The 12,224-nt window shown below is 40.6% G+C and overlaps 3 protein-coding genes across 3 annotated transcripts; 1 reads left to right on the top strand and 2 right to left on the bottom strand.

Moving 5' to 3' along the window:
- Positions 1-101: 101 nt before the first annotated feature.
- LOC144052436 (14-3-3 protein beta/alpha-1) lies at positions 102-5,487 on the bottom strand. Its single transcript, XM_077566496.1, has 6 exons — positions 5,319-5,487; positions 3,535-3,836; positions 3,334-3,457; positions 2,979-3,142; positions 1,846-1,941; positions 102-1,765 (listed from the first exon to the last, which is right to left on the bottom strand). Exons 2-6 carry the CDS (start codon positions 3,826-3,828, stop codon positions 1,709-1,711), a joined length of 735 nt encoding a protein of 244 aa, XP_077422622.1. The 5' UTR covers positions 3,829-3,836; positions 5,319-5,487; the 3' UTR covers positions 102-1,708.
- ognb (osteoglycin, paralog b) lies at positions 5,475-9,920 on the top strand. The gene is made up of 7 exons (XM_077566484.1): positions 5,475-5,479; positions 6,773-6,966; positions 7,057-7,117; positions 7,345-7,509; positions 7,595-7,797; positions 8,154-8,246; positions 9,423-9,920. The coding sequence occupies exons 2-7, from the start codon at positions 6,868-6,870 to the stop codon at positions 9,591-9,593; spliced, it is 792 nt and encodes a 263-aa protein (XP_077422610.1). The 5' UTR covers positions 5,475-5,479; positions 6,773-6,867; the 3' UTR covers positions 9,594-9,920.
- On the bottom strand, positions 9,669-11,637 carry uqcc5 (ubiquinol-cytochrome c reductase complex assembly factor 5). Its single transcript, XM_077566510.1, has 2 exons — positions 11,333-11,637; positions 9,669-10,098 (listed from the first exon to the last, which is right to left on the bottom strand). The coding sequence occupies exons 1-2, from the start codon at positions 11,484-11,486 to the stop codon at positions 10,007-10,009; spliced, it is 246 nt and encodes an 81-aa protein (XP_077422636.1). The 5' UTR covers positions 11,487-11,637; the 3' UTR covers positions 9,669-10,006.
- Between the last annotated feature and the right edge of the window lie 587 nt (positions 11,638-12,224).

The following is a 12,224-nucleotide window of genomic DNA, read 5'->3' as shown; positions in this document are numbered from 1 at the left end:
CGGACTTTTAAGAAGGCCCTCTAGTGGAGTTCAGTTGACAGCCAAACTCAGTTTGATGATGTTTGATGCTTATTTTGACCACATTATAAAACGACAATTGATTTATCTTAAACGAAACTTTATTTCACTGAATGGTCTTTGACACGTTCCTATGTATTACATGTATAGTGAAACTAGAATGGTTTTAAGATACATAAACACAAAGCTAGAGTTACACCAACCATTGTTTATCTCCAAGTCATCATTGCTTTTTAGAACTATTCTAAATTTTCACAACCACGTGTGTGCACTGGGTAATAGACTGTTACAGAAGCAATTTTTAGCCATAAGACTTGTCAGTAAAAACAAAGCAAGTAAATACCAGATATACAGACAGGCTTCGTTCCACATTCACTAACTGCATTTTCATCAAGCATAATGAAATGGACTTTTTTTTTTTTTTAATGAACAAAACATTTCAATTTCTTGGAGCATTGTCAGAAGAAACAGCATAATAACGTGGAATGGTGTCTTCAACTACAATATGTGGAATGTAGTGGTGATACACGGTATTGTGACACTGAGCTTCTTTCAAATGAGATGAAATGGCAACTTTGTGTGATTTAGCAGGTGATCAGTCAGCACGAACCCTTTATGAGTTTTGTCTAATCTCAACTCCTAAGCATCTGCTAACAACAATGGTTAAAAAAAAAAGAAAAGAAAAAAAAGAGGAAAGAGGCCGTGCCAGACACCAAGATGTTTGGTTGTTGAGAAAACAAGCACTTTTAAGAGGGAATTTTGCAAGCAAGATTGACACAGTGAGGTCAAACATTTCTAAACTATACACGTGATTGCAAAATAATCTGCAGCCACATAACACATTAAGCATCACTTGAACAGTGAGTCAAACGACAAAGCCAATCTACACTTTGAGGTTGAAAAAGTGGGCGGGAGCCTTGTAAGGTTGAACATCTGAATATGAAAGTGGATGATGGTTGGTGAAGATGGCGGCGGCGGCGGCGGCACATTACGCTCAGATGTCAGTGTCACAATACAGCCTGCCTCCTTTCTGTATGAGCCCACAGCAGAATTGCAGTAAGTTGAATGCAGGATTGTACACGTTTCCGCAAAGAAAAGTCAAAACGCAAACTGCTTTTGGGTTGTGGAGCAAATGGAACACCGACCATCACAGTGTTTGCCAGTTTCATTACCATACAATAAGATCCATACAATAAAACCTGTAAATACCATGTTGAAACACAATAATAAAAGTAACAAAAAAGATGGGGGGGGGGTCAAATGAGCCACAAACTAGCCGCAACAAAGGAATTTGGAAGGACGATTAAGATTCACAACACCCCCCCACCCAGATCTCTCACACAAGTGCGCGCACACACACACACACACACACACACACACACACAAATACCTTTTACACTCTCACTCGCTCCCCACAAACGTACACACAAAGCTAACGAAAACAATACAACCTTCTACAAAGTGACTGAACGTACTAACAACTGAAAATGACCCTGTCGCCTCACAGTGAACTGAGAGGGGTAAACTAGTTGGTCAGGAGCAATTCAGGCTGCTTGTCATACAGAAGAGGGAGGGGCTGATGGAGTGGAGGGAGGGTGGGTGGGGTGGGGTGGGGGGGGGGGGACAGGGATGTATATAAGCTGTCTGTGTTTTAAGATAAGAGTGTAGGTGGATTAACAGTGCAATTCCTTTAGTTTTCCCCTTCTCCGGTCTCGCCCTCGTCTCCCTGGTTTTCTGATGTCCACAGCTGCAAACACACAAGAAGCAAAGTTGTCACATCAGGCCTTCGAACCAACGTGAGGACACGGAACGGGCGGTAAGACTCACAGTCAAGTTGTCCCTTAGTAGCTGCATGATGAGGGTGCTGTCTTTGTAAGAGTCCTCGTTCAAAGTGTCAAGCTCAGCGATGGCTTCGTCGAATGCCTGAAATGCCACAAAATCATTCAAGGTCAATTCAGAGAGGTTTCCAAAAACATGATTAAAGATTCATTGCTGAAAAACACATGCAAATACTGACAACCCGCAAGTACTAAATTGTGGTGACGATAGCTCGTTTCACTGTTTTTCCACCTGCGCTTGATCAAACATGGCGGAAATGTGCGTGACCACAAGCAATGGCAGTCGACCTACACTTTCATTTGTGTACCACGTTACCGAAAATATTTGTGTCATCTTTTTTTTTTTGTCAGTAAAAAACACAAATATAACATTTGATTCTAAAGTTTGCCATCAAGCACTGTTCCAATTATTGTGTGGGGCTCTTTTTCCGTTTTTGGAATGAGAGTTTTTTTCTCAGGAGCCTCTCGTAAGCCCACCAACACTGCCCTCTGCTGGTCGAAGTTAGACATTGCCCCCTGTTACACCATTATACGTTTCTTACACTCTTCAGTGTTTTATTTGATATTTTTCTACATTATAATAAGAACAATAATAATAATAATAATAATTGACAGAGAATGAATTATTATCATGCATTTGCCAATCACAAGGTTCAACATAAATTGAACACATTACCAACCGAAAAAATGTGGAGACGTTGTACAGGTGCTTCTTTGATGCTTTTTACCTTATGTAACTTATTTATATTGTCAGTGTTGTCTTGTTGGTATCAGTCGTAGCAGTTTTGTATTTCAGCTCGGGCTGCTCGATTATGAAGAAAATATTCATCACGATTATTTTGGTAATAATTGAAATCACGAGTAGGACGATCTTTTTTTGATACAAAAAAATAAATGTTTAAATGTAGAAAAAGATTAAGACAAATACAATGCTGCCAAACAATATAATTATGCAAGTTCAAATGTATAAATTTTAACAACTCAAAAATGTGTATTACTTATTTTACAATGATGCTGATTTTCTAATCGTGGAGTGTAATAATTGAAATTGTAATTGATTCTACAGTAAATGTGTTTGTTATATGTCAAAGTTAGATATCAAAAAATGATTTGAGTTCACACCGTCTTTGCCAGACTGCAGGCCTTTTCTGGGTTGTTCTGGATCTCATAATAGAAGACGGAGAAGTTGAGGGCCAGGCCAAGCCTAATGGGGTGCGTTGGCTGCATATCCCCTTTGCTAATGTCGAAAGCTTGCTGGTACGCTTGCTGGGAATTTTCCACTGTATCTGGAGATAGAAAAATGTGGTTAGAAATAGGAACAAAAATACATGTTATGTCTCATTGAGATAAATAATGCCATAAATGAAAACGAATAACATTTGCCAACACCTCTGTTCAAGGTAGCAGGCAATGTTGCAGTCAACATTTATGCATTTCAAATAATTAAGTGCAACATGCAAATCATCTCCGAACTCACCCTTCTTAGCATCTCCGGATGCAACCTCAGACAAGTATCTATAATAGTCGCCCTTCATTTTCAGATAGAACACCTTGCCTTCAGAACTCCCTGCATTGACAATAAGGTACTTGTCCAGTAGCCCCTGAAAACCAGCAGTTGAGATTGTCAGATGTGCAAACGGATGGCCGAAAAACACGAGGAACAGTCGCGCGACCTTACCAGCACATCGTGGCAGATTTCCTGCAGCTCCGATTCGATCTTCTCCCGATATTCGCGAGCCATCTGCTTCTTCTTGTCATTGCCTTCAATCTTCTGCTCGATGCTGGAGATGACGCGCCAGGATGAGCGGCGCGCCCCCACCACGTTCTTGTAGGCAACCGAGAGAAGGTTGCGCTCCTCATTTGACAGCTCCGTACTTTGCTCCGTCACACTCTTCATGGCTGCGGCCATGTCGTCGTAGCGCTCAGCCTGCTCAGCAAGCTTGGCATTCTGTACCAGGTCGTTCTTATCCATTTTCTAGACTGGAGGATGCAGAACAGAGACAGGGTTAGTGATGTGGAGATCATGGGAAGATGCCAGTGTTGCGACGGATCATCACGTCTGCTGTGGGAAACTCATCCATTTCACTTAATTGGTCCCAAAATCATTGATTACACATAACGAATACTTTTATATTACTACATGACTCTCTGTAAGTTTGTATGCATGTAATTTTGTAATTACGGCTTCTTCTTTTTTTCTCCCACTTCTCGCAGCCAATAATGATTCTGACACTGTGCCAGTTACATGTAATGACAGGTAGACCAATGAAATGCTCTTCCATTAGAGGGCAGAAGGTGCCTACCTGTATGTCGTTATTTGTGCCCTTTTTGTTTTGCGGTGTGCGCTGAGATTTTGCTCATGTATATGTGCCTTAGCTCAATAATTGGGAAGCTCTGATTTCCAGAAACAATGAACTGAATGTTAGGAAATGTGTCCAGTAACGGCTGCGATATCATCCGAGGACGACGGCATGAGGTCGAAGAGAGCAGAAGAGCGCCGCAAACCGGGCCCTTTGGCAAGTGGGTCAACCTTGCGTTTGCTGAGGTTAGCTCCAAGCTAATTACGAGCCTTCTCCCAATCCCGTCTGTTAGCTCCATTTAGGCAAAACATAATAATAATAATAAAATACACGTCAACAATTGCCTACTCGCATCGACGTCTTTCAAGTAGCAAATACACGCATGACGTGCATTTACCATTGAAGAAAAGAAATAAAAGAATTTCCACAAGCATCCGAATCCATCCCACCCACCGCTGTCCACAGCTACTGTTGCTAACGGCGCTAGCGTAATGACACATTTTGTTAACAGATATTAACGCCGTAAATCGCTTTCATTCATTTCCTTTGACATAGAGAATTGAATAAAGAAAACAAAAAGCTAACGCGATTGAAATGTATGTCTGCGTCGTTCGCCAAGCGGAGCGGCTGATTTGCCAAATGTACATCTCCAACGTTCCGTTAGCTAGGCCGCGGGAATTGGGGTGGATTTAAAAATACAAGAAATAAACGCAGTTACGTTCTTGACAATTCATGTTCCAAACAGGGAAATGACGACGCACGGCGCTGCTTGGGTGCGGGGTTGAAAGGCAAAGCAGTGGCATCCTTTTTTAATTAAAAAAAAAAAAAAGTGAAAACGGTTGGGTTTTTCCCCCCACCGAGCGCTTTAACACGGCCCGCTAAGCTGGCTATCCCCTGTCAGAACAAAGTGTCACGGCATCGGAACGGAGGCTATGTCGTTAGCCGGCGAGCTAACCGCTAGCATTTGCAGGCTAGCTGCTGCTAATGCTAGTTAGCCTTTGACGAAGCCCAAGCTAGGCTGTACCGTTATTTGATGGCTCCCAAAAAAGGATTCAATTGGCCGCGACGGGGGAATAGCACGCGTCGTAAATTGGCATCGGCACATTCGACAGTGATTACAGCTACGATATAAAATCACCAGTCCCGAGCTGGACACACTTACAATATTGGCGACTTTTAATCCTGATTCTTCTCAAGTCTCCGTTAGACGTTTTAATGCCTCCGTCCTCCAGTCTCGCTCGGCGTTTATATCAGGGCAGAACCACTTCCGTTATGCCGCTACTTGCATTTCCTCTTTTCTCGCCACACATCTGCCTGACTTACGTAAGACATTACGAGGCTCATGACAAGAACTATTCAGACATAGAAATCAGTCGTAGAATTGTCTACCTCGTCACGATGTGTTTTTGTAAAATGAGTATTATTGTTTTTCGACTGCTAATCTAACGAGACAAGGTCGCTTGTTATTTGAACGTCATTTTTGCTATTGTCTTTGCATCTTAAAGTGAGGGTGATTATTAGTCACAGCAAAGATATTTCAAAGGTTAAGGTCAGCAAGCAGTTTCTTTCATTTTGTTTTGTTTTTTTTGGGGGGGGGGGGGTGGTCTGAAGAACCCATTTATCGTCGACCAAAGACTATAAAAATGGGACCGATTGCCACTCTGCTTGACACTCAGCATTAAGGGTTGGAATTGGGAGGTTAGATCACCACATGATTCCCAAGCGCGGCGCTGCTGCTGCTCACCGCTCCCTCAGGGGATGGGTCAAATGCGGAGAACAAATTTCACCCCACTTAGATGGGTGTGACAATCAGCGGATCTTATCTTATCTTATTTAGCTGTCCTGAGTAGAAGTAGTAACACCAATGCATCAATCCATCCATTTTCTATATCGCTTATTCCCACTAAGGTCACGGGTGACTTTGACTGCGTGGGAAATGGGGTACATCTCACGGCACATATAGACAACAACTGCACGCTCACATTTCATCTAGAGAATTTATAGAATTCATTTAAGAAGAATGTTTCGGGAAAGTGAGAGTCGCAAAGAAAAGCCGCACAAGCACAGGGAGGACCTACAAATTCCACAGGAAGGCTTGACCTTGGATTCGAACCCCCGATCTCGGTTGAGGAAGATGCGCTGACCACACATTCACCATACTGACCAATTACAATCATTATTGAATAGCATGTAAAAGATCAAATAGCTCTTGAGCAGACATTTTATTCCCCCCCCCCCCCATTGTCCCGTCCTCCTAACGAGCACCAACTGTATACAATTACAATAAAGGCTTTTCTGCTTCTGATTCCAAATGCCATATTAAAAAAAAACAACTGACGTTCAATTTGAGCTATGTGGTGAGCAAATGTCACACAGTGTGTATCTATAAATCAATAATTATTTTGCAATCAAAAGCAGTTTTTATTATTGATAGTATTACAAAAGCTATATACACACAACATGTTTTGGGAATGTGTGATGCAGTCAAATTCAACTTTTTATGTGTGGATTTTGAAGCGATTTCAGCAAAACATTTGTTTTTTGTTTATTGACACAAAAAGAGTAAACAGCATGTATTGAGTTAAAGTTAATGTTCTTCTCTTGCTCAACATGCAGGCAGCTACATAAAATCTGGGTGGAACATTTTCCAGCTCTCGTGCAGTTCAGCTTTTAACAGAGCAGACGACGCTTTCTCGTTTTCAGCGACCATAATGATACTTTTCAGGACTTTCCTTTTCATATCTGCAGTGTTTTCGTGGACATTGTCTTTTGCAGGGGGCAATGAATCAAAGGAAGGAGGAGCAATGCAGGTAAGATTTAAAAAATTGTGTTTTTTTTTTTAAGAGTGACTATGACGAAACATAACCTGGGAAAACTGAGATTGTGACTTCTTCTCACAGAATGGCGTGCACGATGACATCCTGCAGGATGCAGACCAAGCTGGAGCTCCAAAAGCCATTGGTGAAGTTGGTCAAAACTCATTTGGAAGCTGATTATGCAATAGTTGAAAAGGAATTTATCCACATTTGTGAATGCAACCAACTCAAGTCCACATTATGTAATGAGGAGGAGGGGCGCGGGGGGGGGGGGGGGGGTTGTCTCAAGTGTCCTAAATGTTTGTTTAGTGCATTTTTAGCCAAAACATCACTGGACATTTATCCATTGTTGTGTTTTTCTCTCTTTAACAGACATGCCGACATGTTTACTATGCGTTTGCCTGACTGGGTCTGTTTACTGTGAGGAGGTTTCTCCTGAAATGTCACAAGTGCCAGCATTGCCAAAGGAAACTGCTTATCTCTATGCACGCATCAACAAAATCACCAAAATCACCAATAATGACTTTGCAGATACGAGTAAGTAAACGCCGCTTTTTAAATAAATCCTCATCTCAAGTGATTTTTATTTCTTTCCAAAAGCGCGTCTCCATTTTTTTTCCAGCCACGTTGAAAATAATTGACCTCAGTAGGAATCTCATCGCGGAGATCGAGGACGAAGCTTTTTCCAGACTTGCGAACTTGGACGAGCTCAACCTTTCAGACAACAGGCTGACGAAGCTGCCCGCACTTCCCGCCAGGCTGATGTCTTTCAACGCCAACTTCAACAAGCTCACAACACAAGGTGTAAAGTCCACCGCTTTCAAGGTAGTAAGCGTCCAAACCGACTAATCCTACATTTTCAATGTTGACATAAAACCAGAGGTGACAAATCCAGATCCAGAGAGTAAAAACCCCGCCACATTTTCGCTTTAGCCCCTCATGCTAGCTAGCTAGCTCCATAGCAGGTAAACAAGCACCCGCGGAGCTTCGCTAGTGCTTGTTTACCTGCTATGGAGCTAGCTAGTTAGCTAGCATGAGGGGCTAAAGCCAAAATGTGGCAGGGTTTTTACTTTTTGGACCTGAATTTGCCATCTCGGCATGAAACTGTAAATAGAAGGGCTTCAGTTGTGTAATATATATATATATATATATTATCAATGAACAAAGCGTCTTTGTTGCAGAAACTCACAAGACTGTCATATCTTTACCTTGGAAACAATGAACTGACAGCTGTCCCTCATCTTCCAGAGTCTCTTTGCATTGTGCATCTACATGTAAGTTCATGTACAGTTTTAAGACGAATGGCCCTTAAAGGGGAAGTCAACCGTAAACATTTCTTGGCCTCACTAGTCTAAACATGACATTTTGATGAATATTACATTTGAGGAATATGAGTTATGAATGAAAATGCGGCCATTTTTTATCCATGTCAGCGGGCGGCCATTTTGCAAACATGAGAATTTTGAATGGGAAAGACGTGCAGCATTTTTGCTGACCATCTCATTCACCTGAATGGGGTTTTTGAGCTGAGAAATGTACAATTTGGGGAAAACGAGTCATTTGGGGAATGTGAAAACTTGACACGTAATCTCCACTATGCACTGAAGGTATGTTGACGTTGCAATGGTTTGAATCGGTGGAGAAAAGTAGAAGGAGGAGAATGGCAAAAAATTGCCTAATGTTGTATATTTACATATTTTCCTTTTTCTCATGCAAATAACAATATATCAAATAATGAATACAAAAATAATCCACAACAAGCAGGTAACAACCAGGGCTCAGGTAACATCCAATCAGAGCTCATCTGTTTTCTGAAGCTGAGCTGTGATTGGTTGTTACCTGAGCAACTGTGATGTCATCTTCAGTCGACAGCAAGTGGCAAAATGGCCGCCCCCTAGATGGATAAAAACGGCTGGATTTTGCTGCTTGAACTCATATTCCACTAACACAATATTAACCAGAATGCCATATTTAGACTCATAGAACATATTATTGTCAAGACTTTTTTTTTGGGGGGGGGGGTTGACTTCCTCTTTAAATCATACCATTGGGAGGTCCTGGTCCAGGGGTTATGGCAATTGGGGGCTCGAGGTTTATCCAGTCATTATGATTACGGTGGTGCCTTGAGAAATGGAGGCAAAACCACAAATTTGAATCATCAATACAGATTTCTAGATTGCTTGTTTTTGTAGGAAATTAAAAAAAAATAATTGAAGGGAAGGTGACCTTGAAAAAATATCGCAATTAGAATCTTTTTCAAGGTCATCCATCCCTATGTGTTTGTGGAAAACATGGTTTTCAGATCCCAGAATGATTGACTTAGAAGGTTCCACAGTCATTCAATAGCACAAGACCATTTTCACACAACGTTGCCACCATTTAAACATCAGCTGCGGCTTTGCGATTGGTGTGTGTGTGTGTGTGTGTGTGTGTGTGTGTGTCTCCGACAGAACAACAACATCCAAACGTTGACAGATGAGACGTTCTGCCAAGGGAACACCAGTTACTACATCCGAACCAACCTGAACCAGGTGAGACTGGATGGGAACCCCATCCAGCTGTGGAAGCACCCTTACAGCTTCGTCTGCCTGCACAGTCTGCCAATCGGATGGTACAACTGAAATCACCAAAATGGGCTTTTCAATGATTTAGGCATTTATATAGCATATGCTGAGTTATACTATTCAAAAGGCATCTCCATAAACATCACTGTTTAATCACCAGCAATGACAAAAAAATATGTTCTTTGTCAATACAGTAAGTCATACTTTATAAATATACAACACAAACATATCATTCTGTTGGTCTTGGCAGGTGCTATTTTGTATTTAAAGCCAGATCGAGCAGTTCATACGGGATTATGAACTTTATGAACAACGTGTCATTTACTTCAAATGTAAAATGTATAAAAGCGAATAAACAATAAAATGTGCATGATTTTCCCATAACTTCCTGCTTTTGAGATTTATGATACTGTGGCAAAATTGCAAGAATGTGTCCATGATGAAATGGGTCAAGTCCACACAAGTATCGTTCACTTGGCTGTCGGCTCATTCACAACTATGAAACCGTCCGCTACTTTCTGCTGGTACTCCCGCTCGGACCGTTTTCTTCGGTAGACGTCATCTGACAAGAAAAAGGACACAGATGAGAATTAAATCACCAAATACATTTACAACCACATTCAGACCATAGTGTTCATTTATTGACTTGATAAATGGGTTATTTCAGAATTGACACAACATTTTCTGCCACTTGCATCAAATTCCAAATAGTGAATACACAAAATGCAATCGTGACAATTAGAGTCGGCCTGAGACAAAATGTAACTTGCTGAAGTGATTTCAAATTCCAAACAGCTGATGTGCTTTTTTTTTTCTTGCCTCTTGATGACTTACACACCAAATATATGCTAAAATAAGTTTTAAATAATTTTTTTGATTATGATTTGGTTGTCTTTTTTGGATTTAGTAGAACATTTAATTTCATCACACATATATGTTTAGTTGACATTATGCTCTGAAGGAGGGGTGCGCCCAATTTCCTTAATTTGGGAAGCTTGGTGATCGGCCGATCCCTTAAAAATAAACTGATTTTTTCCACCAATCTCATTTCCCTCCTCAGAGGTCTGAAAGTCAGCCACTGTCCTGTTCTGTTCTGCTGAGATGTCTAATAGGATTTTCATTTTTATTTGAGAGAACTACTTCATGTGCAGTTAAAACAATCCATTTGTATTATTTCACAGACATTGTTCAATGTTTTCCAATAAAACAAGATTGGAACACTGAAGGTATATGTTGCTTGTATTGAAAAAAAAAATCGGTATCGGCAAAAATCAGTATCGGCAAGTCAGACTTTTTAAAAAGTCTCCCAACATGCATAGTTATCTGGACAAGGATAAACCTATTTATCACTTCTGTTTTTCACATTTTTTTCAGCCATAACGCATTCCCCTTAACTCCTGTTATGAGAAAGAGGCAATATCAATATTTTTCTTTTTCTTTTTTAAACTATATAGTGAGGTTTGTTGTTGCATTGCAGCGAACTCTTGAGCAAAAATTTTGAACGTTGACCACTGATATGCAACCCTGATAATATGATTAGTGATGCACAATTCTAATTAGTATTCCAACTTAATGCAACGTTAAAACAAAACAAAATATATGATAGAAAAATAAATTCCGTAATAAAAATAAATATAATAACAATCAAAAATTGTAAGCATAGTTTTGCCAAACGCATACACGTAGGTTGTGCGTTGATCATTTGACATATCATGAACACCAAAACAAGGACAGATAACTCAGACAACAAGCAAAAGGGCAAAACTGAGCGTGTCACTTTGCCAAATTGCACTCACAGAAGGTTTCTTTTCCGATCCTCACGTTGATCATGATCCACTCCATGACACCTCCAATGCAAAAAAAGACTGGAAGGAATCTATACGGACCAAAACGACGTTTCCCAGGTGCGAGGCCCAGAAAATATCGTAGAGTTGTACTCCTTCGAAACATCAAGGAGACGACCACCTCACAAGTTTCCACAACTTAATTCAATGTGGTTATTAAGGTCCTTTCATAAATGCCCTTCCAAAAGACAGTAAAGGGTGCGCTTGTTTCTCCTCAATGCTCTAAAAAACCGAGCGGTGTGTTGCAGCTGAAAAGCCCAAGAGGAACGTTTCTTCAAGTCACAGCGACGTACGCGTGAAGCAAGCGCACCCATAATTGACGTAATATCCGGTGAAGTAACGCGATTTTCCGGTTGGATGAAATAATCCACGCGAGATGGTTTTAAATATGATCGACAGATTAAACAGTGTTATTATTATTATTAAATATAACTTTAAGTATAAATATTTGTATTTGTTAATGACTAAATAAGACTTCATGTCCTAGCGAACATTCATTGCAACAGACGATTTACTTTACGTTGCCATTCATTTGCAGCATTATATTATATATATATATATATACACACACACATATATACACACGCACACAAGTTCAAATGTCACGTTTCTGTGACATTCTCCACCCTTAATGTGACATATACCTTGTAGCCTACAACTTATTTATGGGGAGGTAAACACTAAATTTATGGTTGCACAAAAGTGCACACCCTTTTAAAACTGAGATGTGGCTGTGGTCAGAATGAACCTATTCCAGCCACACCCATATACACACTCAAGACCATTTAAAGTGCATCTAGTTACTTCAAACCTAAAATTTCAAATGTTCTAGTAGGCCTTTCCT

Source organism: Vanacampus margaritifer, chromosome 1, assembly GCF_051991255.1.
Source record: "Vanacampus margaritifer isolate UIUO_Vmar chromosome 1, RoL_Vmar_1.0, whole genome shotgun sequence".
In the NCBI taxonomy this organism is placed as follows: domain Eukaryota; kingdom Metazoa; phylum Chordata; class Actinopteri; order Syngnathiformes; family Syngnathidae; genus Vanacampus; species Vanacampus margaritifer.
This window is presented reverse-complemented; position numbering and strand designations above follow the sequence as displayed.

Bases quoted from the DNA above. Each gene is read 5' to 3' on its own strand.
- ognb (XM_077566484.1), top strand. From the start codon at position 6,868: ATGATACTTTTCAGGACTTTCCTTTTCATATCTGCAGTGTTTTCGTGG. The intron at 7,118-7,344 runs GTGAAGTTGGTC...TCTCTTTAACAG, and splicing joins TGGAGCTCCAAAAGCCATTG to ACATGCCGACATGTTTACTA. The intron at 7,798-8,153 runs GTAGTAAGCGTC...TCTTTGTTGCAG, and splicing joins TAAAGTCCACCGCTTTCAAG to AAACTCACAAGACTGTCATA.
- LOC144052436 (XM_077566496.1), bottom strand. From the start codon at position 3,828: ATGGATAAGAACGACCTGGTACAGAATGCCAAGCTTGCTGAGCAGGCT. The intron at 3,458-3,534 runs GTAAGGTCGCGC...GCTGGTTTTCAG, and splicing joins AAATCTGCCACGATGTGCTG to GGGCTACTGGACAAGTACCT. The intron at 3,143-3,333 runs GTGAGTTCGGAG...TTCTATCTCCAG, and splicing joins ATCCGGAGATGCTAAGAAGG to ATACAGTGGAAAATTCCCAG.
- uqcc5 (XM_077566510.1), bottom strand. From the start codon at position 11,486: ATGTTTCGAAGGAGTACAACTCTACGATATTTTCTGGGCCTCGCACCT. The intron at 10,099-11,332 runs GTGAGTGCAATT...TTTTCTTGTCAG, and splicing joins GATCGGAAAAGAAACCTTCT to ATGACGTCTACCGAAGAAAA.